The 25,187-nt window shown below is 46.7% G+C and overlaps 2 protein-coding genes across 3 annotated transcripts in view; one reads left to right on the top strand and one right to left on the bottom strand.

The window, feature by feature from the left end:
* RBKS (ribokinase) overlaps positions 1 to 14,691 on the bottom strand; it is a 41,376-nt gene extending 26,685 nt beyond the window's left edge. Inside the window, exons 1-4 of one of the 2 annotated variants that reach the window (XM_044274578.1) lie at positions 14,616 to 14,691; positions 12,175 to 12,250; positions 6,917 to 7,049; positions 617 to 680 (exon numbers count right to left, since the gene is read on the bottom strand). In XM_044274578.1, the coding sequence (XP_044130513.1) occupies positions 617 to 680; positions 6,917 to 7,049; positions 12,175 to 12,233 (256 nt within the window). In that variant the 5' untranslated portion in view covers positions 12,234 to 12,250; positions 14,616 to 14,691. Of the gene's footprint in view, positions 1 to 616; positions 681 to 6,916; positions 7,050 to 12,174; positions 12,332 to 14,615 lie in introns of those variants that run through there. The other variant, XM_044274577.1, reaches the window with a different exon arrangement.
* Positions 14,692 to 14,965: 274 nt separating this feature from the next.
* BABAM2 (BRISC and BRCA1 A complex member 2) overlaps positions 14,966 to 25,187 on the top strand; it is a gene marked incomplete at its 3' end in the record, with an annotated part of 102,925 nt that continues 92,703 nt past the window's right edge. The window contains exons 1-2 of the mRNA XM_044274576.1: positions 14,966 to 15,025; positions 18,054 to 18,197. Of these exons, the coding sequence (XP_044130511.1) occupies positions 18,070 to 18,197 (128 nt within the window). The remainder of the gene's footprint in view (positions 15,026 to 18,053; positions 18,198 to 25,187) is intronic.

Here is a 25,187-nt window from a genome sequence, read left to right as displayed (position 1 = left end):
CTTCTGTAGAGGTTTTATCCAGGAGTAGTGGAAATATGAAGTTTTATTCTGCTATATTCTGCTCCTGCAAGTGCCCAGTAGGGGGAGTTTCACTGCATTGAGCTACCTCACTGTCCCCCACATCTGACACCACTACAGCTGTCACTCAGAGCAGGGGGAGGGGCTCTAACACAGCTCAATACCAAGAGCACTTCGAAGCTCCACCTCCTTGGCACTTGCAGGAGAAGAATCTGGCAGAAGAAAACTTCATATTCTCACTACTCCGGATAATAAAAGCTTCAAAAATGGTATGCTTGCCCTGCTATCCCAGCCCCTACCTGGAGCTGTCAGCAGTTTAGACACTGGTCATTGCTTTGGGTGTAGTTTACCAACTATTCTGCTCAGTAAAGACGTGAATATGGTGGATTTCGGCATGGAGCTGCAGGAAGCTGAGGCCCTGATGCTGGTGGTGACGTTCCGTCCATAGTGACATCCGTCCATCACCTGACCTGTCACAGTGGATGACACCTCAGCACACGGAGGGACACAAGGAGGTTAGTTACTGTTCCTTTGACACCCCTCCCATCATCTCTAGCACGGCTGTTGTACAGATCGGGGGTCGGTGACAGTCGGCTACCTGTGCAGATGTCGTTCTTTCTGAAGTTTTCAATGTAATTGTTCCCGAAAGAGTCGTCTCCGACCTGAAACAGAGACAGAAATGTGAGAAGATGTCAGCCGGAAGTGTGAGAAGATGTCAGCCGGAAGTGTGAGAAGATGTCAGCCGGAAGTGTGAGAAGATGTCAGCCGGAAGTGTGAGAAGATGTCAGCCGGAAGTGTGAGAAGATGTCAGCCGGAAGTGTGAGAAGATGTCAGCCGGAAGTGTGAGAAGATGTCAGCCGGAAGTGTGAGAAGATGTCAGCCGGAAGTGTGAGAAGATGTCAGCCGGAAGTGTGAGAAGATGTCAGCCGGAAATGTGAGAAGATGTCAGCCGGAAATGTGAGAAGATGTCAGCCGGAAGTGTGAGAAGATGTCAGCCGGAAGTGTGAGAAGATGTCAGCCGGAAGTGTGAGAAGATGTCAGCCGGAAGTGTGAGAAGATGTCAGCCGGAAGTGTGAGAAGATGTCAGCCGGAAGTGTGAGAAGATGTCAGCCGGAAGTGTGAGAAGATGTCAGCCGGAAGTGTGAGAAGATGTCAGCCGGAAGTGTGAGATGATGTCAGCCGGAAGTGTGAGAAGATGTCAGCCGGAAGTGTGAGAAGATGTCAGCCGGAAGTGTGAGAAGATGTCAGCCGGAAGTGTGAGAAGATGTCAGCCGGAAATGTGAGAAGATGTCAGCCGGAAATGTGAGAAGATGTCAGCCGGAAATCTGAAAATCCCCGTCAGTTCAGGATCTGCCTCCTCCAGTCTCTGCTTGCTGTCATAAACTGGGGACATTCTGGTGCCCATCCACCTGCTCTCACAGCTGAAGGCTCTTACCTGCGCTGATACACTGTAACAAGCCGAGCAGCTGTAGGAGCAGGACGCGGTTTCAGCTTCTCGAAAGATAGATCATATCAAAAGATCTGCCACCTTCTAGTGATCTCACCTTTCTCTGATTGCTGTCACTGAATGGAAGCATTCTTAACCAGAAATCTACAGAGGCCTAGTCCTGCTTACACTGACACATTGCAACGACTCCATCAGCTGTGGTCCGGGCGAGCTCTCAGCCTCTGAGTGTAAACTCTACATTAGTTCTCCCACAATAATCAGATGATGGAAATGTGTGTCGTGTAAACTCAGTAATAACTGGGAACGGCCTCAGTGCCGCCAAATACTGGGCATACCCCCTGAAGGGGGCGCTGCAGTCTCCACCTCTTACTTCAGTTGGATCAGTCTCTGAATTCTAGTTTCAACCAATCAGACAAGGCCGCACTATCTGTGGACAGGTCAGCGTAGGGTGCAGGGAAGGGTTAATTTTCAGCTGGGATAACTGGCTGGCATTTATGGCGACTCTGCAGTTGTTATGGGGGCACTCTCTGGGATCTCTGAGGCACTACGGTATTTATGAGGCATGGTGGCTGTAATGGGGGCACTGGCAGGGATTTATGGGGTACTGTAACTGTTATGGGGCAGTGACTGACACTTATGGGGGGGGTCCGTCTACATAGAATAATCCACTCACTACAGTAATAACATACAAGACAGAGGCAAATGTTATATTCCTGTACATAGGAGCAGTATTATAGTAGTTATATTCTGTACATAGGGGCAGTATTATAGTAGTTATATTCTTGTACATAGGAGGCAGTATTATAGTAGTTATATTCTTGTACATAGGAGCAGTATTATAGTAGTTATATTCTGTACATAGGAGCAGTATTATAGTAGTTATATTCTTGTACATAGGAGCAGTATTATAGTAGTTATATTCTTGTACATAGGAGCAGTATTATAGTAGTTATATTCTTGTACATAGGAGCAGTATTATAGTAGTTATATTCTTGTACATAGGAGCAGTATTATAGTAGTTATATTCTTGTACATAGGAGCAGTATTATAGCAGTTATATTCTTGTACATAGGAGCAGTATTATAGCAGTTATATTCTTGTACATAGGAGCAGTATTATAGCAGTTATATTCTTGTACATAGGAGCAGTATTATAGCAGTTATATTCTTGTACATAGGAGCAGTATTATAGCAGTTATATTCTTGTACATAGGAGCAGTATTATAGTAGTTATATTCTTGTACATAGGAGCAGTATTATAGTAGTTATATTCTGTACATAGGAGCAGTATTATAGTAGTTATATTCTTGTACATAGGAGGCAGTATTATAGTAGTTATATTCTTGTACATAGGAGCAGTATTATAGTAGTTATATTCTTGTACATAGGAGCAGTATTATAGTAGTTATATTCTTGTACATAGGAGCAGTATTATAGTAGTTATATTCTTGTACATAGGAGCAGTATTATAGTAGTTATATTCTGTACAATAGGAGCAGTATTATAGTAGTTATATTCTTGTACATAGGAGCAGTATTATAGTAGTTATATTCTTGTACATAGGAGCAGTATTATAGTAGTTATATTCTTGTACATAGGAGCAGTATTATAGTAGTTATATTCTTGTACATAGGAGCAGTATTATAGTAGTATATTCTTGTACATAGGAGCAGTATTATAGTAGTATATTCTTGTACATAGGAGCAGTATTATAGTAGTTATATTCTACATAGGAGCAGTATTATAGTAGTTATATTCTTGTACATAGGAGCAGTATTATAGTAGTTATATTCTTGTACATAGGAGCAGTATTATAGTAGTTATATTCTTGTACATAGGAGCAGTATTATAGTAGTTATATTCTTGTACATAGGAGCAGTATTATAGTAGTTATATTCTTGTACATAGGAGCAGTATTATAGCAGTATATTCTTGTACATAGGAGCAGTATTATAGCAGTTATATCTTGTACATAGGAGCAGTATTATAGCAGTTATATTCTTGTACATAGGAGCAGTATTATAGCAGTTATATTCTGTACATAGGAGCAGTATATAGTAGTTATATTCTTGTACATAGGAGCAGTAGTTATATTCTTGTACATAGGAGCAGTATTATAGTAGTTATTCTTGTACATAGGAGCAGTATTATAGTAGTTATATTCTTGTACATAGGAGGCAGTATTATAGTAGTTATATTCTTGTACATAGGAGCAGTATTATAGTAGTTATATTCTTGTACATAGGAGCAGTATTATAGTAGTTATATTCTGTACATAGGAGCAGTATTATAGTAGTTATATTCTTGTACATAGGAGCAGTATTATAGTAGTTATATTCTTGTACATAGGAGCAGTATATAGTAGTTATTCTACATAGGAGGCAGTATTATAGTTGTTATATTCTTGTACATAGGAGCAGTATTATAGTAGTTATATTCTTGTACATAGGAGCAGTATTATAGTAGTTATATTCTTGTACATAGGAGCAGTATTATAGTAGTTATATTCTTGTACATAGGAGGCAGTATTATAGTAGTTATATTTCTTGTACATAGGAGCAGTATTATAGTCAGTTATATTCTTGTACATAGGAGCAGTATTATAGCAGTTATATTCTTGTACATAGGAGCAGTATTATAGTAGTTATATTCTTGTACATAGGAGCAGTATTATAGTAGTTATATTCTTGTACATAGGAGCAGTATTATAGTAGTTATATTCTTGTACATAGGAGGCAGTATTATAGTAGTTATATTCTTGTACATAGGAGCAGTATTATAGTAGTTTATATTCTTGTACATAGGAGGCAGTATTATAGTAGTTATATTCTTGTACATAGGAGGCAGTATTATAGTAGTTATATTCTTGTACATAGGAGCAGTATTATAGTAGTTATATTCTTGTACATAGGAGCAGTATTATAGTAGTTATATTCTTGTACATAGGAGCAGTATTATAGTAGTTATATTCTTGTACATAGGAGCAGTATTATAGTAGTTATATTCTGTACATAGGAGCAGTATTATAGTAGTTATATTCTTGTACATAGGAGCAGTATTATAGTAGTTATATTCTGTACATAGGAGCAGTATTATAGTAGTTATATTCTTGTACATAGGAGCAGTATTATAGTAGTTATATTCTTGTACATAGGAGCAGTATTATAGTAGTTATATCTTGTACATAGGAGCAGTATTTATAGTAGTTATATTCTTGTACATAGGAAGTAGATTATAGTAGTTATATTCTTGGTACAAGGAGCAGTAGTATAGTTAGTTATATTCTTGTACATAGGAGCAGTATTATAGTAGTTATATTCTTGCTACATAGGAGGCAGTATTATAGTAGTTATATTCTTGTACATAGGAGCAGTTTATAGTAGTTATATCCTTGTACATAGGAGCGTATTATAGTAGTTATATTATTGTACATAGGAGCAGTATTATAGTGTTAGTCTTGTACTAGGTAGCAGTATTATAGCTTATTCTGTACATAGGAGCAGTATTAGTAGTAGTTATATTCTGTACATAGGAGCAGTATTATAGTAGTTATATTCTTGTTACTAGGAGCAGTATTATAGTAGTTATATTCTTGTACATAGGAGCAGTATTATAGTAGTTATATTCTTGTACATAGGAGGCAGTATTATAGTAGTTATATTCTTGTACATAGGAGCAGTATTATAGTAGTATATTCTTGTACATAGGAGCAGTATTATAGTAGTGAGATTCTTGTACATAGAAGCAGTATTATAGTAGTTATATTCTTGTACATAGGAGCAGTATTATAGCAGTTATATTCTGTACATAGGAGCAGTATTATAGTCGTTATATATCTTGTACATAGGAGCAGTATTATAGTGGTTATATTCTTGTACATAGGAGCAGTATATAGTAGTTATATTCTTATACATAGGAGCAGTATTATAGTGTTATATTCTTGTACATAGGGGCAGTATTATAGTAGTTATATTCTGTACATAGGAGCAGTATTATAGTAGTTATATTCTTGTACATAGGAGCAGTATTATAGTAGTTATATTCTTGTACATAGGAGGCAGTATATGTAGTTATATTCTTGTACAATGAGCATATTATAGCGTTATATTCCTGTACATAGGAGCAGTAGTTACTAGTAGTATATTCTGGACATAGGAGGCAGTATTTATAGTATTTATATTCTTGTACATAGGAAGCAGTATTATAGTAGTTATAGTCTTGTACATAGGAAGCAGTATTATAGTAGTTATAGTCTTGTACATAGGAAGCAGTATTATAGTGATTGCATTAAATGTCTTCCTTCCTGTGGATTGTATATGTGTATTAGATTTACTAGTACCTTTGAGTACTATATCCGAAGGGCAGTTGGGGACAATGACATTTTCTCAGAAGGCTGACAAGTGGCTCTTTGTTCCATGAGGAGACATCCTATGTGTGGACAGGCAGAAGGACTAACCATGAGGTCAGGAGATCAGCATGAAGTGCCCTCAAAGCCAAGGAGCCGGTTAACCGATGAGCGGTCAGCCATACCGAAACATGAATGCCGTCTCCACATAGTTAGATATTAATAGGGTGACATCACTGCTCCGAATATAACTCGGGGGGTCATAGTTTTAATCTGGAAGCATAGGTTATTTTTCAGGAGGGTGATGTCACCATGATCCAGCTATATATAATTAAATCTAGGATTTCCATTAAGTTGAGTAACGGTGGCTGTATGGCCGTTTATAGTCGGCATGTTTGGTCCGTCTATGGGCAGGTTAAAGGGAAACTCAACAAATGCAAAACGCGTCTCTCACAGATGTATAGTAGTTATCATCACAATGACAAGATTTTCTCACATGAGTCAGACTCCATTTATTTAAAGGGGCGGTCTCATCACAGACAGTTCTAGGTACTGGCAAAGAAGTGCAGCCATCTGGACAATCCCCCTGTAGCGACCTCTGTAGGGGGAATGTAGTATTACGTGGCAATGAATGGTCCCACTCAAGTGCAGGCAAAATTTAGAAGAGGACCAGCACTGAGGCCCATCCATTCTGAGGGTCCTCGGGGTTGGACGCCCACCATCATACTTTATAAGATGGGAATGCCACAGACCTATGATGGCCGATGGCAAAAATGTAGGTACGATTCGCTGCAGTACCAGGCACAGGCTATGGACAGACATGGCACCGTTTCTGTAATAAAGAGCAGGACCCTTTATCTGATTCCCCCTTTAAGTAATGAGATCTTTAATTATAAACTGCACACATTCCTGACATGACTGTCCTATCCCAGCATGAGGTCAGGGTGCAGGAACGCGTTCATCCGTCCCGGGCGCAGTGATTAATAGGAGCGTGATCTATGAGACAGCAGTTTATTTAGTCTCCGAGATGACACTGAAGGATCGCGTGCGGATTTCCTGTTATACTATACACAGATCTCAGGGCTGGAACGTAGGACATAGTGTTACCTTGCAGACCATGGCCGTGCGAGCCCCGAGTCGAGACGCTTGTATACACTGATTTGCTCCTTTGCCCCCGAAGCCGATGAAAAACTTGCTCCCGTGAATGGTCTCTCCAGCTCTGGGCAGACGAGGGGTTATGCTGCGGAAACATGAGCAGTGATGAGGGAGGACTGTGTGATCGGGTGTACCGTATTCACACTTGGCAGTAGCGGTGTAGCAGCTGTTTGCTATGGTGAGGTGCCATCTATAGTAACACCACAGAACTGTAGCACAGTCTGTGATTTAGTCCCAGCCACTGAAGCAGATCAGGACGTACTGCTGCGGTTGCTTTTATTATCAGGAATAGTGTGAATATGAAGTTTTACTCTGCCCGATTCTGCTCTTGCAACTGCCTAAGAGGTGGAGCTTCCAGAGCCCCTCCCCTCTGAGTGACAAACGTACTGGTTGCAGACAGCACTTCACAATGAAGCTCCTCCTACTGGGCACTTGCAGGAGAAGAACCTGGTAATATAAAACTTCATATGCAAACTACTCCTAATAATAAAAAGCTTCAACAAAAGGTAAGCCCTGCTCCTCTCCAGCCCCTACTTCGTGCTGTCAGCAGTTTAACATGCTTAAAACTGCTGACAGACTCCTTTTAAAGGATAACTGTCATGTTTTTTAATAAAAAAATCAATTTTAGCATATGTTACTGCTGCAGCAGCATTATACATAAAGCAATCTTTAGTTTCTTCACTTAACACTGTTTCCCCTTAGTTACGTCTGTTTTGAATCCTACATTATGAGGATCTTCTCAAGATGGCTCCTCTGCCAGTTCTCTGAGGCCAAAACTGCATTCCCTCAGGTCACAAACAAACATGCTGTAGCTAGCAGTTCCCTGCCAGCCAATCAGATTGGATTACTGAGAGACACGCCTCCTCACTCTGAAGCCTAATGCAGGCATGCAGTGTGAAGGACCGCCCCTCCGTCTTCCTAGCCGGAGACAGACGAGCCCTAGCAACGGTCTTTTAGGGGAGCAGTGGAAAGGGACAGAGGACATTAATGGAAGCTGTTATTATAAGGTGATTACAGATCACTGACAGGCTAGCTCAGGTATACATGCCTAGCTCTAATCAACTAGCAACTAAAATAAAAATATGACAGTTATCCTTTAAGTGACCTTCGTGAAGTCAGGAATGGCTTCCTATTCACACTGAGCGAGCCTGACGAGTGGAGAGACTCTGGTTCTCTGCGCGTCCTGACCTCGCGCTGAACTCAGCCCATCATCTCCTCGCACTTTACGAGAAATCCTCCTTATTAGTTTTTCCTCTACCTAATAAAAGGGCTCAGAGGTTCCATCCTGCGACTCCCGAGGCTTTACCTGCACTCTGCTTAACCCTTTCTACAGGAAAGAATCTGGAGAATGCAAGGTGACAGGAAATAAACAAAAATCACACCGCCCCTGGGCCTCAAAAGTGAGAGGACCCCCTGTAGGTACTGTAGATAAGAGATGCATGATCAGCTCTGTGACCTAACCCTGAATGAAGCCGCACTCTCTGCCTCTCCCCCAGCAGGAAGTCCCGGCACACCGTCAGCTAAAACACAGCAACTGCATTACATCCATCTAACATGTCAGTGTGTGACTGTACATACAAGTGTCAGTGTATATGTGTCAGTCTGTGACTGTATATATGCCGATGTATATGTCAGTGAGTATATATGCGTGTGTCTGGGAGTGTATATGTATTTGTGAGAGTATATGACAGCGTCAGTGTATACGTGTGCATCTGTGACTGCATATGCATGTGTGTATATGTGTCAGTGTCTGTATATATGTCAGTGTCTGTATATGTAAGTGTATATGTATCAGTGTCTGTATATATGTCAGTGTATTTGTGTCAGTGACTGTATATATGTCAGTGTATATGTGTCAGTGACTGTATATATGTCAGTGTATATGTGTCAGTGACTGTATATATGTCAGTGTATATGTGTCAGTGACTGTATATATGTCAGTGTATATGTATCAGTGACTGTATATATGTATCAGTGTCTGTATATATGTCAGTGACTGTATATATGTCAGTGACTGTATATATGTCAGTGTATATGTGTCAGTGACTGTATATATGTCAGTGTATATGTGTCAGTGACTGTATATATGTCAGTGTATATGTATCAGTGTATTTGTGTCAGTGTCTGTATATATGTCAGTGTGTGTGTGTCAGTGACTGTATATGCCAGGGTCAGTATATATATGTCAGTGTATATATGTCAGTGACTGTATATGCCAGGGTCAGTATATATGTGTTTGATTGTAGTTCAATCTACAGTAATTCTGCATATTATACAGGTGGTTCTGCCCCTGGCGCGCTGTTTCTGTCCTGTGTGAATACACCCCTACAGCTGTGGTCTGCTTTCAGAACTAGGGGTTAATTTTAGGGTCTCGGCCTCCAATCAGACTCCTGCCGCCTGGCGGAGGTGAGCTGGTTATCGCTGCTGGATCTGATTTGAAGGCTGACCTCACCGCACCTGATCCTGCCTGCAGGGAATAATATTCAGCTGATGACATCATAGTCTATCACCATGGTAACCGCTGCCACAAACACCGCTCCGCAGTGATCTCACGCCTGCCTGACCCGCTCCTATATAAACTAGTGCACATGGTGCGTAGGAAAAACACCAGCCACCCGCTCGGTGACAGATAGAGGGCGCTCCAATAATGGCCTTAAAGGGGGATTCTCAGGGGGCGCCCGGTGCCATTACTAATGGAGGGAAGCCCCTTTAAAAGTTATCTCCATCTTTAAATATAAAAAAAGTTTGAAAATCATAAAACCGTGTTATGAAGCAATAAGGCATAATACTGATGAAAAATCTCCTACTGTTTTGTACTGTATATACAGCTCCTATGCAGACCTATGTCTGCACAGGAGTCAATGGGAGCAGCGCTGCAGTGAAGAGCACAGTCTGCTACAACGCTGACAGTGCTCCGGCGGTGGTACTGACTTCTGGTGAGGTGCTGGACCCTTGCTGATCAGTCAGTGATGGCCTATTCTGGTCAACCCCTTTAATAGGGTTGATCCTGCTGACAGGAACTCTAAAGGGGATTGCCCATCTGGGACACTGATGGCATACGTGTTGCCGCTCCATTCAACGCTGTGGGGCTGTTGGATGCAGGCGGTTGCCTACAATCGTGGCCAAAAGTTTTGCGAATGACACAAATATTAGTTTTCACAAAGTTTGCTGCTAAACTGCTTTTAGATCTTGGTTTCAGTTGTTTCTGTGATGTAGTGAAATATAATTACTCGCACTTCATACGTTTCAGAGGCTTTTATCGACAATTACATGACATTTATGCAGAGTCAGTATTTACAGTGTTGGCCCTTCTTTTTCAGGACCTCTGCAATCCGACAGCGCATGCTCTCAATCACCTTCTGGGCCAATTCCTGACTGATACAACCCATTCTTTCATAATCACTTCTTGGAGTTTGTCAGAATTAGTGGGTTTTTGTTTGTCCACCCGCCTCTTGAGGATTGACCACAAGTTCTCAATGGGATTAGGATCTGGGGAGTTTCCAGGCCATGGACCCAAAATGTCAACGTTTTGGTCCCCGAGCCACTTAGTTATCACTTTTGCCTTATGGCGCGGTGCCCCATCGTGCTGGAAAATGCATTGTTCTTCACCAAACTGTTGCTGGATTGTTGGAAGAAGTTGCTGTTGGAGGGTGTTTTGGTGCCATTCTTTATTCATGGCTGTGTTTTTGGGCAAAATTGTGAGTGAGCCCACTCCCTTGGATGAGAAGCAACCCCACACATGAATGGTCTCGGGATGCTTTACTGTTGGCATGACACAGGACTGATGGTAGCGCTCACCTATTCTTCTCCGGACAAGCCTTTCTCCTGATGCCCCAAACAATCGGAAAGAGGCTTCATCGGAGAATATGACTTTGCCCCAGTCCTCAGCCGTCCATTCACCATATTTACTGCAGAAGATCAATCTGTCCCTGATGGGTTTTTTAGGAGAGAAGTGGCTTCTTTGCTGCCCTTCTTGACACCAGGCCATCTCCCAAAAGTCTTCTCCTCACTGTGTGTGCAGATGCGCTCACACCTGCCTGCTGCCATTCCTGAGCAAGCGCTGCACTGGTGGCACTCCGATCCCGCAGCTGAATCCTCTTTAGGAGACGATCCTGGCGCTTGCTGGACTTTCTTGGACGCCCTGAAGCCTTCTTAACAAGAATTGAACCTCTTTCCTTGAAGTTCTTGATGATCCTATAAATTGTTGATTGAGGTGCAATCTTAGTAGCCACAATATCCTTGCCTGTGAAGCCATTTTTATGCAACGCAATGATGGCTGCACGCGTTTCTTTGCAGGTCACCATGGTTAACAATGGAAGAACAATGATTTCAAGCATCACCCTCCTTTTAACAGGTCAAGTCTGCCATTTTAACCCAATCAGCCTGACATAATGATCTCCAGCCTTGTGCTCGTCAACATTCTCACCTGAGTTAACAAGACGATTACTGAAATGATCTCAGCAGGTCCTTTAATGGCAGCAATGAAATGCAGTGGAAAGGTTTTTTTTGGGATTAAGTTAATTTTCATGGCAAAGAAGGACTATGCAATTCATCTGATCGCTCTTCATAACATTCTGGAGTATATGCAAATTGCTATTATAAAAACTTAAGCAGCAACTTTTCCAATTTCCAATATTTATGTAATTCTCAAAACTTTTGGCAACGACTGTAGACTACGGTACAGTATTATAGCAGTCAGCGCTTGTACTCGGCTATCTCCGGCAGCCCCACACAGCTGAATAGAGTGGCAGCTACTACTGGGGTAACACGGGCCCCCGATCTTGTGATCAGCGGGGCCCTCAGTTCTTGGACCCCCACCGGTCAGACACTTATCCTCTATCCTGTGAATAGGGGATAACATGCGGTCATGGGACAGCCCTTTAAAGGGGTTGGCCCATCTCAGTCATGGATGGGAGATGCCACCCATTTCAGATAGGTGCTGGTCCCACCTCTGAGACCCGCTCCTATCTAGAGAACAGGGCCCCTGAAGTGAAGAAGAGCGCACCATGCATGTGCGGCATTCTCTTCAGTCATCGCTTTGGCAGTTCCGAAAATATATGGTGGCTGCACATACACTTTGGGGGGTCCCGTTCTGGAGATAAGAGCGGTACCAGAGGTGGGACCCACACGTATCTGACATTGATCCTATTACCAACCCCTTTGAGGGAAGCATGCCGAGCGGACATGCATATATGGAGCAGCACACTCACCTGACAAGGTCGGTCATGCAGGAGCCCACCACGACCACCTGAGGACTAGCGGGATCCATGGTGCAGACGGCGGGAGCTAGTGAGTGAAAAAGATGAAACCGAGGAGTCAGTAAACAGCCAGCGGAAGGAGCAAAGGTCCCCTGTAGACCTTTCATCAGCAGCCGCTACTGTCAGACCGCGGCGGCACCACGCTGCACCGGATGTGCACACAACACTCACATCACTACCAACCCTTAACCCCTTCACACACCAGGACGTGACTGTGAAGGGTGTACCGAGCGGCTCACAAGCTGACGCTGCTGTGTAAGGCTACCTGGAATAAGCACAGTTTTTCCATGTGGATTCCGATGCGGAAAAACCGCAGTACAGTACAGTACCGGCAGATTGCGCTAATCTCATGTACACTTTGCTCATTTTTGTCCGCAGGGAAAGCGACCGGCCGTGCAGATTTCCGAATCCCCAATTATGTTTGCGGTTTTGACCCTTTTTCAATGAAGCGTAAAACCTGCTGCAAAATCGCTTCAAATCTGCACCAAAAACCGCTGTTAGAAATTACAGAATTTACGGAAATTTGTGCGGCTCTTCTGCACGTTGACCTAAGGATAACCTAACCTTAAGGCCCCTTTCACACGGGCGAGTATTCAGCGCGGGTGCACTGCGTGAGGTGAACGCATTGCACCCGCACTGAATCCTGACCCATTCATTTCTATGGGGCTGTGCACATGAGCGGTGATTTTCACGCATCACTTGTGCGTTGCGTGAAAATCACAGCAAGCTCTATATTCTGCGTTTTTCACGCAACGCAGGCCCCATAGAAGTGAATGGGGCAGCGTGAAAATCGCAAGCATCCGCAAGTAAGTGCGGATGCAGTGCGATTTTCACGCATGGCTGCTGGGTGACGATCGGGCTGGGGACCCGATCATCATTATTTTCCCTTATAACATGGTTATAAGGGAAAATAATAGAATTCTGAATACAGAATGCAAAGTAAAATAGTGATGGAGGGGTTAAAAATAAAAAAAATTAACTCACCGAGTCCACTTGATCGCGTAGTTGCAAATCTCTGTCTTCTTCTGTAATGTTGAGCTGCCGGCTAAGGACCTGTGGTGACGTCACATCACATGATCCAATCACATGGTCCCTCACCATGGTGATGAACCATGTGATTGGACCATGTGAAGAGCACAGTGACGTCACCACAGGTCCTATTCCTGTGCACAGCAAAGAAGACAGAAGGAGATGCCGGCTGCGCGATCAAGTGGATTAAGGTAAGTTAAAAAATATATATTTTAACCCCTCCAGCGCTATTGTACTTTGCATTCTGTATTAGGAATGCTATTATTTGCCCTTATAACCATGTTATAAGGGAAAATAATACAATCTACACAGCACCAATCCCAAACCTGAACTTCTGTGAAGAAGTTCGGGTTTGGGTACCAAGCATGCCGATTTTTCTCACGCGCGTGCAAAACGCATTACAATGTTTTCCACTCGCGCGGAAAAATTGCGCATTTTCCCACAAAGCACCCGCATCTTATCCGGGCAAAAAACATGACGCCCGTGTGAAAGAGGCCTAAAGGGGTCGTCTCACTTCAGCAAATGGAATTTATCATGTAGAGAAAGTGAACACAAGGCACTTACTAATGTATTGTGATTGTCCATGTTGCTTCCTTTGCTGGCTGGATTCATTTTTCCATCACTTAATACACTGCTTGTTTCCATGGTTACGACCACCCTGCAATCCCTGGTGGTGGTGCTTGCACACTATAAGAAAAAGCACCGGCCTCTCTATTGGTCGGGTCCGTGGCAGCGCACAGAGGCTGCTGCTTTTTTCCCCCCTATAATGTGCAAGCACGACCACCACTGCTGGATTGCAGGGTGGACGTAACCATGGAAACGAGCAGTGTCAAATTTTTGGTGCAGATTTAACCCTTTTTAAAGCAAGAGTGAGATCTGCGGCAAAACTGCATCAGATCTGCAAGTAACACACGCGGTTTTTGGCGTGGATCTGTGGAGAAAAGCACAGAAGCCCCTACGAAAAAACAGAACGGATTTTCTCTTCTAAAACCTGCATTTATTAAGGGTCACTGCAGACGCTGCGGTTCCGTGCGGTTTTCCCACCCACCTTTTGGCTACAGAAGTATTAGGTCTGTAGGATTATAGTGTTTCTATTCACTGACAGCAACGGTTTCACATTGGAGGGGTTTCCCCAGAACGTTTTCATTGGCTGACAGCAGAGGGGTCTTGCAAATAGTGAGAGACGTAAACTGTAAAGCCCGGCAGACGGCTGCAGACCGCGCCGACATCAAGATCCAATGGGTTTTATTATAATTCTCTTTACTGACGATGACACTACTTCACCACCTCTGAAACTATAACTCCCAACATATTCTGCACTCGGAGTCGTAGTCAGAGCCCCTGCCCTGACATTAACCACTCACCTCGCGCGCAGCCCAGTAGTCACAGATGGCCGCTGGGAGCACCTCGTGACCACGATCAACCAATCAGGTCGCCTTCTAGCACCCACGTGCCTCCTGAACGCGGAAATACAAGCGCGGCAAGAGGAGCAGTCTCCATGGCAACTCACCACCGCTCAGGGGGGGGTTGCCCCTTGATAGTGCCTGACAGAAAAAAAAATCTGTAAGGGACGGACTGGGCGGCTTGGAGGGAAATATGTCACTATGGATATGTATGTTTCATGATGCGCTATTACGTTAGACTCGTTCATTAGGTAGAAGACCTTTCAATTAGAACAATTATACGAGACAGGCATGAATAGGGACAGCTCAGCGTGGGGTCTTAGCAGGAGGACCGGGTTTCCTGCTGCTAGGGCTGGCTGCTTCTCCGGGGGGTGAGTGGCAGGCGCTTGTTATTGGCCGCTGTGTGTCTGAAATGTCTCTGTGTACGCGACATATGTCTTTCTTCGTTTCCAACTTTATGTCCCTTCAAAATACAGCAAAATGTGCAACATGTAAACACGTGCAGCATTATCCGGATTACCTGTGCTCCAGAGCTGCACTCACTATCAGTCTTTGTCTACATACACATAGTATCAAGCATTCTGTTTTATATAACATTTATAGGGGTATTCCCATCTCAGACAATGGGGGCATATCGAAGAACGGAGCCGGCAAATGAACAGAGGGCGCACTGCGCATGCGCAGCCACCCTCTATTCATTTCTATGGGGCCACTGAAAAAATAGCCGAGCCGTCTGCCCCATAGAAATGAATGGGAGCATGCGCAGTGCGCTCCCATTCACTTCTATCCGGGGTCCTCCAGCCACAGCGCTCCCCGCTTCGTTCTCATTGTAGGAGCGGCTGCCAGCGGTGGGACCGCACCTATCAGACAATGGGGGTATATCCTACCGATGTGCCCCCATTGTCTGAGATGGGAATACCCCTTTAACTTTTATTATCTCAGGTGTGTCCCTGCACAGTCTGAAACTGTCAGCACTGATTGGATAGAATCAGTCTGTGCAGGTACCCCCCCCCCCAACATGTTACCCCCCTCTGTACCCTTACTGCAGACTGCCAGCAATTCATTCATAACTTCTAGTAGTAATAATAGAGGAACGGTACAACATACAGAGAGGAGAATAGAGGCTCCAGAATTGTTATGATATGGGGGACAGGCCTGTCAGGAGCGGTGAGAGCCGAGGTCCTCTTTAAGTGAGGGATTTGGCAGCAGATCGTTACCCCGGCTATAACAGCAACTAGTAATTCATAGGAGCCAAAGGGAAAAGCAAACAAACAGTAACTGACTGGAAATGAGTTGAAACAAGATATAGAAACAGAAAAAGGACACAGAATCAGTTACCAGCAGACTGCGATCTCTAAAGTGACCATAGAAAAGAGGAATATACAAAAACTACAAGTAAATGCATTCTGTATTTTTTATCGCACCAAGGGCACTTATTTTCTTCTCCTCTTTATATTTTAAGAGATGAGATAATAAAAGTAAAATTTTATATGAAATCAGGCGAAAAACAGAATTATAGCATCAATAGCCTAATGCTATCGATACTATCATAAGGAATACACTCTGGGCCATCAATGGTCTTATATGATTACAGATGACTGTGTACATACATTACATTACTTATCCTGTATTATACTCCAGAGCTGCACTCACTATTCTGCTGGTGCAGTCACTGTGTACATACATTACATTACTTATCCTGTACTGATCCTGAGTTACATCCTGTATTATACTCCAGAGCTGCACTCACTATTCTGCTGGTGCAGTCACTGTGTACATACATTACTTATCCTGTACTGATCCTGAGTTACATCCTGTATTATACTCCAGAGCTGCACTCACTATTCTGCTGGTGTAGTCACTGTGTACATACATTACTTATCCTGTACTGATCCTGAGTTACATCCTGTATTATACTCCAGAGCTGCACTCACTATTCTGCTGGTGCAGTCACTGTGTACATACATTACTTATCCTGTACTGATCCTGAGTTACATCCTGTATTATACTCCAGAGCTGCACTCACTATTCTGCTGGTAGAGTCACTGTGTACATTACATTACTTATCCTGTACTGATCCTGAGTTACATCCTGTATTATACTCCAGAGCTGCACTCACTATTCTGCTGGTGCAGTCACTGTGTACATACATTACTTATCCTGTACTGATCCTGGGTTACATCCTGTATTATACTCCAGAGCTGTACTCACTATTCTACTGGTGCAGTCACTGTGTACATACATTACTTATCCTGTACTGATCCTGAGTTACATCCTGTATTATACCCCAGAGCTGCACTCACTATTCTGCTGGTGCAGTCACTGTGTGCATACATTACATTACTTATCCTGTACTGATCCTGTATTATACTCCAGAGCTGCACTCACTATTCTGCTGGTGCAGTCACTATGTACATACATTACATTACTTATCCTGTACTGATCCTGAGTTACATCCTGTATTATACTCCAGAGCTGTACTCACTATTCTGCTGGTGCAGTCACTGTGTACATACATTACTTATCCTGTACTGATCCAGAGTTACATCAAGTATTATACTCCAGAGCTGCACTCACTATTCTGCTGGTGGAGTCACTGTGTACATTACATTACTTATCCTGTACTGATCCTGAGTTACATCCTGTATTATACTCCAGAGCTGCACTCACTATTCTGCTGGTGGAGTCACTGTGTACATACATTACATTACTTATCCTGTACTGATCCTGTGTTACATCCTGTATTATACTCCAGAGCTGCACTCACTATTCTGCTGGTGCAGTCACTGTTTTCAAAATTCTAAGCCTAAAAAAGTCCTAAAACATTAAATCACATTTACAAAATGATTCCAACATAAAGTAGACATATGGTGTGTGTTAATTAATACCTATTTTATTAGGTGTATAGTTTTTCTATAAAATTTGTTTCTAAATAAAGGTTAAACATATTAACGGAAATGTACCAGTAACATGAAGTACAAGGTGTTTAATCCACTCGGAGTCAAATCGTTCCAAAGTTATTACTGAAAAAGTGACACGTGTCAGATTAGCAAAATTAGGCTCGGTCCTTCGGGTGAAAGCTGGAGGTGTCTGAAGGGGTTAAAGGGGTTCTCCTAGACTGCAGGCAGGGTGCACGGATTTACCTGTTCCAGCGCCGAGCTCCCTCCTCCTGCCTTCACGCACCATTACGTCCGGGCTCGTCGGTGATCGCTGCCACCCCTATGGCCATTGATTGGCTGGTAGTGGTGATGGGCGCGCAGATGACGTCACTCTTCCGACCTGAAACTGTTGCAGTACTACAACTCTCAGCATTCCGACATTTTTAACGGCTGGGAGGTGTCTCCCCTGTTGAGGGCAGGACACGGTTTTCATGATCTGACTCTCTGACTCTTCCTCCAGGCTCTGACGTTGCAGGATGTCCCCTGAAGTCACCTTGAACCGAATCTCCCCGGCACTGTCCCCGTTCATCTCCAGCGTGGTCAGGAATGGAAAGGTCGGTCTGGACTCCACGAGCTGCCTGCGGATAACGGACCTGAAATCCGGGTATGTGACCGCACACCCCTCTGAGGGGTCCTGGCGCCATCACTAGAGGGCCACAGCTGTATTATACACCTGACAGCGGGGTCTGAGAGAACTCCGATTTCTGTCATTTACCCCGCTGCTACCGCGGGAAATGCGGAGCGCAGCATCTATTGGTTGGGGAGGGGGAGGGGCGCCTAATGTAAATGGTAGAATACACTGCAATACAGAAACATTACAGTGTATTATATGGGCGAGCGGAGGATCGCAGGTCCCTCTACTGGGACTTGGTTAATAAAATATATAAATATATATATACAGTATCTGACAGAAGTCAGCGCACCCCTCACAGTTGTGTAAATATTTTATTCCTTCTTTTCCTGGGACATCACTGAAGATCTGACACTTTGATACAATGTAACGTAGTCCGTGTACGGCTGGTATAACAGTGTAGATTGGGCGTGCCCTCAAAATAACGCAGCACTCCGCCATTAAAGGGAACCTGTCACCTGGATTTTGTGTATAGAGCTGAGGACATGGGTTGCTAGATGACCGCTAGCACATCCGCAATACCCAGTCCCCATAGCTCTGTGTGCTTTTATTGTGCTTTGATATCTCAGGTTAATTTGCATATGTATCAAATCGTTTTTTTTGTTTGCACAATAAAAGCACACAGAGCTATGGGGACTGGGTATTGCGGATGTGCTAGCGGCCATCTAGCAACCCATGTCCTCAAAATAACTCAGCACACTGTCATTAATGTGTAAACCGCTGGTAACAAAAGTGAGGACACCCCTAAGTGAAAATGGCCAAATTGTGCCCAAAGTGTCAATATTTTGTGTGGCCTCCATTATTTTCCAGCACGGCCTTCACTCTCTTGGGCATGGAGGTCACTGGATCTTCACAGGTTACTTCTGGAATCCTCTTCCATCCTCCATGACGACATCACACGGAGCTGGTGGATATTAGAGACCTTGGGCTCCTCCACCTTACGTTTGAGGAGGCCCCACAGATGCTCAATAGGGTTTAGGTCCGGAGACATGCTTGGCCGGTCCGGCACCTTTACTCTCAGTATCTGTACAAGGTAGTGGTCGTCTTGGAGGTATTTGGGGTCGTTATCATGCTGGAATACAGCCCTGCCGCCCAGTTTCCGGAGGGAGGGGATCATTCTCTGCTTCAGTATGTCACAGTACATTATGAAGGAGTATGTGCGATACAGTACATGGTGACATTCATGGTTCCCTCAATGACCTGTAGCTCCTCACAGCCAACAGCGCTCATGGAGCCCCCAAACCATGACACCCCCACCACCATGCCTGACTGTAGGCAGGACACACTTGTCTTTGTGCTCCTCACCTGGTTGTAACCACACACATCATCTGAACCAAATAAGTTTCTCTTGGTCTCATCAGACCACAAGACATGGTTCCAGTAATCCACATCCTTAAACTCGTCGTGGCCTTTCTTGTGCATTTTATCTAGAAGAGGCTCCTTCTGGGACGACAGCCATGCAGACCAATGTGATGAAGTGTGTGTGGCGTATGGTCTGAGCACTGACAGGCTGACCCCCCACCCCTGTATCCTCTGCAGTAATGCTGGCAGCACTCACACAACCTCTGGATATGACGCTGAGCACTGACAGGCTGACCCCCCACCCCTGTAACCTCTGCAGCAATGCTGGCAGCACTCACACAACCTCTGGATATGACGTGGAGCACTGACAGGCTGACCCCCCCACCCCTGTAACCTCTGCAGCAATGCTGGCAGCACTCATACAACCTCTGGCTATGATGCTGAGCACTGACAGGCTGACCCCCCCCACCCCTGTAACCTCTGCAGCAATGCTGGCAGCACTCGTACAACCTCTGGACATGACGTGGAGCACAGACAGGCTGACCCCCACCCCTGTAACCTCTGCAGCAATGCTGGCAGCACTCATACAACCTCTGGATATGACGTGGAGCACAGACAGGCTGACCCCCCACCCCTGTAACCTCTGCAGCAATGCTGGCAGCACTCATACAACCTCTGGATATGATGTGGAGCACTGACAGGCTGACCCCCACCCCTGTAACCTCTGCAGCAATGCTGGCAGCACTCACAACCTCTGGCTATGACGCTGAGCACTGACAGGCTGACCCCCACCCCTGTAACCTCTGCAGCAATGCTGGCAGCACTCATACAACCTCTGGCTATGACGCTGAGCACTGACAGGCTGACCCCCCACCCCTGTATCCTCCGCAGCAATGCTGGCAGCACTCATACAACCTCTGGATATGACGCTGAGCACTGACAGGCTGACTCTCCACCCCTGTAACCTCTGCAGCAATGCTGGCAGCACTCATACAACCTCTGGATATGACGTGGAGCACAGACAGGCTGACCCCCCACCCCTGTATCCTCCGCAGCAATGCTGGCAGCACTCATACAACCTCTGGATATGACGCTGAGCACTGACAGGCTGACCCCCCACCCCTGTATCCTCCGCAGCAATGCTGGCAGCACTCATACAACCTCTGGATATGACGCTGAGCACTGACAGGCTGACTCTCCACCCCTGTAACCTCTGCAGCAATGCTGGCAGCACTCATACAACCTCTGGATATGACGTGGAGCACAGACAGGCTGACCCCCCACCCCTGTAACCTCTGCAGCAATGCTGGCAGCACTCATACAACCTCTGGATATGATGTGGAGCACTGACAGGCTGACCCCCACCCCTGTAACCTCTGCAGCAATGCTGGCAGCACTCACAACCTCTGGCTATGACGCTGAGCACTGACAGGCTGACCCCCACCCCTGTAACCTCTGCAGCAATGCTGGCAGCACTCATACAACCTCTGGATATGACGCTGAGCACTGACAGGCTGACTCTCCACCCCTGTAACCTCTGCAGCAATGCTGGCAGCACTCATACAACCTCTGGATATGACGCTGAGCACTGACAGGCTGACCCCCACCCCTGTAACCTCTGCAGCCATGCTGGCAGCACTGATACAACTTCTGGATATGACGCTGAGCACTGACAGGCTGACCCCCCACCCCTGTAACCTCTGCAGCAATGATGGCAGCACTCATACAACCTCTGGATATGATGTGGAGCACTGACAGGCTGACCCCCACCCCTGTAACCTCTGCAGCAATGCTGGCAGCACTCATACAACCTCTGGATATGATGTGGAGCACTGACAGGCTGACCCCCACCTCTGTAACCTCTGCAGCAATGCTGGCAGCACTCGTACAACCTCTGGATATGACGTGGAGCACTGACAGGCTGACCCCCCACCCCTGTAACCTCTGCAGCAATGCTGGCAGCACTCGTACAACCTCTGGATATGACGCTGAGCACTGACAGGCTGACCCCTCACCCCTGTAACCTCTGCAGCAATGCTGGCAGCACTCATACAACCTCTGGATATGACGCTGAGCACTGACAGGCTGACCCCCACCTCTGTAACCTCCGCAGCAATGCTGGCAGCACTCATACAACCTCTGGATATGACGTGGAGCACTGACAGGCTGACCTCCCACCCCTGTAACCTCTGCAGCAATGCTGGCAGCACTCATACAACCTCTGGATATGACGCTGAGCACTGACAGGCTGACCCCCCACCCCTGTAACCTCCGCAGCAATGCTGGCAGCACTCATACAACCTCTGGATATGACGTGGAGCACTGACAGGCTGACCTCCCACCCCTGTAACCTCTGCAGCAATGCTGGCAGCACTCATACAACCTCTGGATATGACGCTGAGCACTGACAGGCTGACCCCCACCCCTGTAACCTCTGCAGCAATGCTGGCAGCACTCATACAACCTCTGGATATGACGCTGAGCACTGACAGGCTGACCCCCACCCCTGTAACCTCTGCAGCAATGCTGGCAGCACTCATACAACCTCTGGATATGACACTGAGCACTGACAGGCTGACCCCCCACCCCTGTAACCTCTGCAGCAATGCTGGCAGCACTCATACAACCTCTGGATATGACGCTGAGCACTGACAGGCTGACCCCCCACCCCTATATCCTCTGCAGCAATGCTGGCAGCACTCATACAACCTCTGGATATGACGCTGAGCACTGACAGGCTGACCCCCACCCCTGTCACCTCTGCAGCAATGCTGGCAGCACTCATACAACCTCTGGATATGACGCTGAGCACTGACAGGCTGACCCCCCCCCCCCCCCCTGTAACCTCTGCAGCAATGCTGGCAGCACTCATACAACCTCTGGATATGATGTGGAGCACTGACAGGCTGACCCCCACCCCTGTAACCTCTGCAGCAATGCTGGCAGCACTCATACAACCTCTGGATATGACGCTGAGCACATGACAGGCTGACCCCCCACCCCTGTACCTCCTGCAGCAATGCTGGCAGCACTCATACAACCTCTGGATATGACGCTGAGCACTGACAGGCTGACCCCCCACCCCTGTATCCTCCGCAGCAATGCTGGCAGCACTCATACAACCTCTGGATATGACGCTGAGCACTGACAGGCTGACCTCTCCACCCCTGTAACCTCTGCAGCAATGCTGGCAGCACTCATACAACCTCTGGATATGACGTGAGCACTGACAGGCTGACCCCCCACCCCTGTAACCTCTGCAGCAATGCTGGCAGCACTCATACAACCTCTGGATATGATGTGGAGCACTGACAGGCTGACCCCCACCCCTGTAACCTCTGCAGCAATGCTGGCAGCACTCACAACCTCTGGCTATGACGCTGAGCACTGACAGGCTGACCCCCACCCCTGTAACCTCTGCAGCAATGCTGGCAGCACTCATACAACCTCTGGATATGACGCTGAGCACTGACAGGCTGACTCTCCACCCCTGTAACCTCTGCAGCAATGCTGGCAGCACTCATACAACCTCTGGATATGACGCTGAGCACTGACAGGCTGACCCCCACCCCTGTAACCTCTGCAGCCATGCTGGCAGCACTGATACAACTTCTGGATATGACGCTGAGCACTGACAGGCTGACCCCCCACCCCTGTAACCTCTGCAGCAATGCTGGCAGCACTCATACAACCTCTGGATATGATGTGGAGCACTGACAGGCTGACCCCCACCCCTGTAACCTCTGCAGCAATGCTGGCAGCACTCATACAACCTCTGGATATGACTGCTGAGCACTGACAGGCTGACCCCCACCCCTGTAACCTCTGCAGCAATGCTGGCAGCACTCAGTACAACCTCTGGATATGACGCTGGAGCACTGACAGGCTGACCCCCCACCCCTGTAACCTCTGCAGCAATGCTGGCAGCACTCAGTACAACCTCTGGATATGACGCTGAGCACTGACAGGCTGACCCCCACCCCTGTAACCTCTGCAGCAATGCTGGCAGCACTCATACAACCTCTGGATATGACGCTGAGCACTGACAGGCTGACCCCCACCTCTGTAACCTCCTGCAGCAATGCTGGCAGCACTCATACAACCTCTGGATATGACGTGGAGCACTGACAGGCTGACCTCCCACCCCTGTAACCTCTGCAGCAATGCTGGCAGCACTCATACAACCTCTGGATATGACGCTGAGCACTGACAGGCTGACCCCCCACCCCTGTAACCTCTGCAGCAATGCTGGCAGCACTCATACAACCTCTGGATATGACGCTGAGCACTGACAGGCTGACCTCCCACCCCTGTAACCTCTGCAGCAATGCTGGCAGCACTCATACAACCTCTGGATATGACGCTGAGCACTGACAGGCTGACCCCCACCCCTGTAACCTCTGCAGCAATGCTGGCAGCACTCATACAACCTCTGGATATGACGCTGAGCACTGACAGGCTGACCCCCACCCCTGTAACCTCTGCAGCAATGCTGGCAGCACTCATACAACCTCTGGATATGACACTGAGCACTGACAGGCTGACCCCCCACCCCTGTAACCTCTGCAGCAATGCTGGCAGCACTCATACAACCTCTGGATATGACGCTGAGCACTGACAGGCTGACCCCCCACCCCTATATCCTCTGCAGCAATGCTGGCAGCACTCATACAACCTCTGGATATGACGCTGAGCACTGACAGGCTGACCCCCACCCCTGTAACCTCTGCAGCAATGCTGGCAGCACTCATACAACCTCTGGATATGACGCTGAGCACTGACAGGCTGACCCCCCCCCCCCCCCCTGTAACCTCTGCAGCAATGCTGGCAGCACTCATACAACCTCTGGATATGACGCTGAGCACTGACAGGCTGACCCCCCCACCCCTGTAACCTCTGCAGCAATGCTGGCAGCACTCATACAACCTCTGGATATGACGTGGAGCACTGACAGGCTGACCCCCCACCCCTGTAACCTCTGCAGCAATGCTGGCAGCACTCATACCACCTCTGGATATGACGCTGAGCACTGACAGGCTGACCCCCACCCCTGTAACCTCTGCAGCAATGCTGGCAGCACTCATACAACCTCTGGATATGACGCTGAGCACTGACAGGCTGACCCCCCCCCCCCCCTGTAACCTCTGCAGCAATGCTGGCAGCACTCATACAACCTCTGGATATGACGCTGAGCACTGACAGGCTGACCCCCCCACCCCTGTAACCTCTGCAGCAATGCTGGCAGCACTCATACAACCTCTGGATATGATGTGGAGCACTGATAGGCTGACCCCCCACCCCTGTAACCTCTGCAGCAATGCTGGCAGCACTCATACCACCTCTGGATATGACGCTGAGCACTGACAGGCTGACCCCCCCCCCCCCTGTAACCTCTGCAGCAATGCTGGCAGCACTCATACAACCTCTGGATATGACGCTGAGCACTGACAGGCTGACCCCCCCCCCCCCTGTAACCTCTGCAGCAATGCTGGCAGCACTCATACAACCTCTGGATATGACGCTGAGCACTGACAGGCTGACCCCCCCACCCCTGTAACCTCTGCAGCAATGCTGGCAGCACTCATACAACCTCTGGATATGATGTGGAGCACTGACAGGCTGACCCCCCACCCCTGTAACCTCTGCAGCAATGCTGGCAGC

The sequence above is a fragment of the Bufo gargarizans genome, unplaced genomic scaffold, assembly GCF_014858855.1.
Source record: "Bufo gargarizans isolate SCDJY-AF-19 unplaced genomic scaffold, ASM1485885v1 original_scaffold_1831_pilon, whole genome shotgun sequence".
In the NCBI taxonomy this organism is placed as follows: domain Eukaryota; kingdom Metazoa; phylum Chordata; class Amphibia; order Anura; family Bufonidae; genus Bufo; species Bufo gargarizans.
Note: the sequence above shows the minus strand (reverse complement) of the source record. Positions and strands in the feature narration are given on the sequence as shown.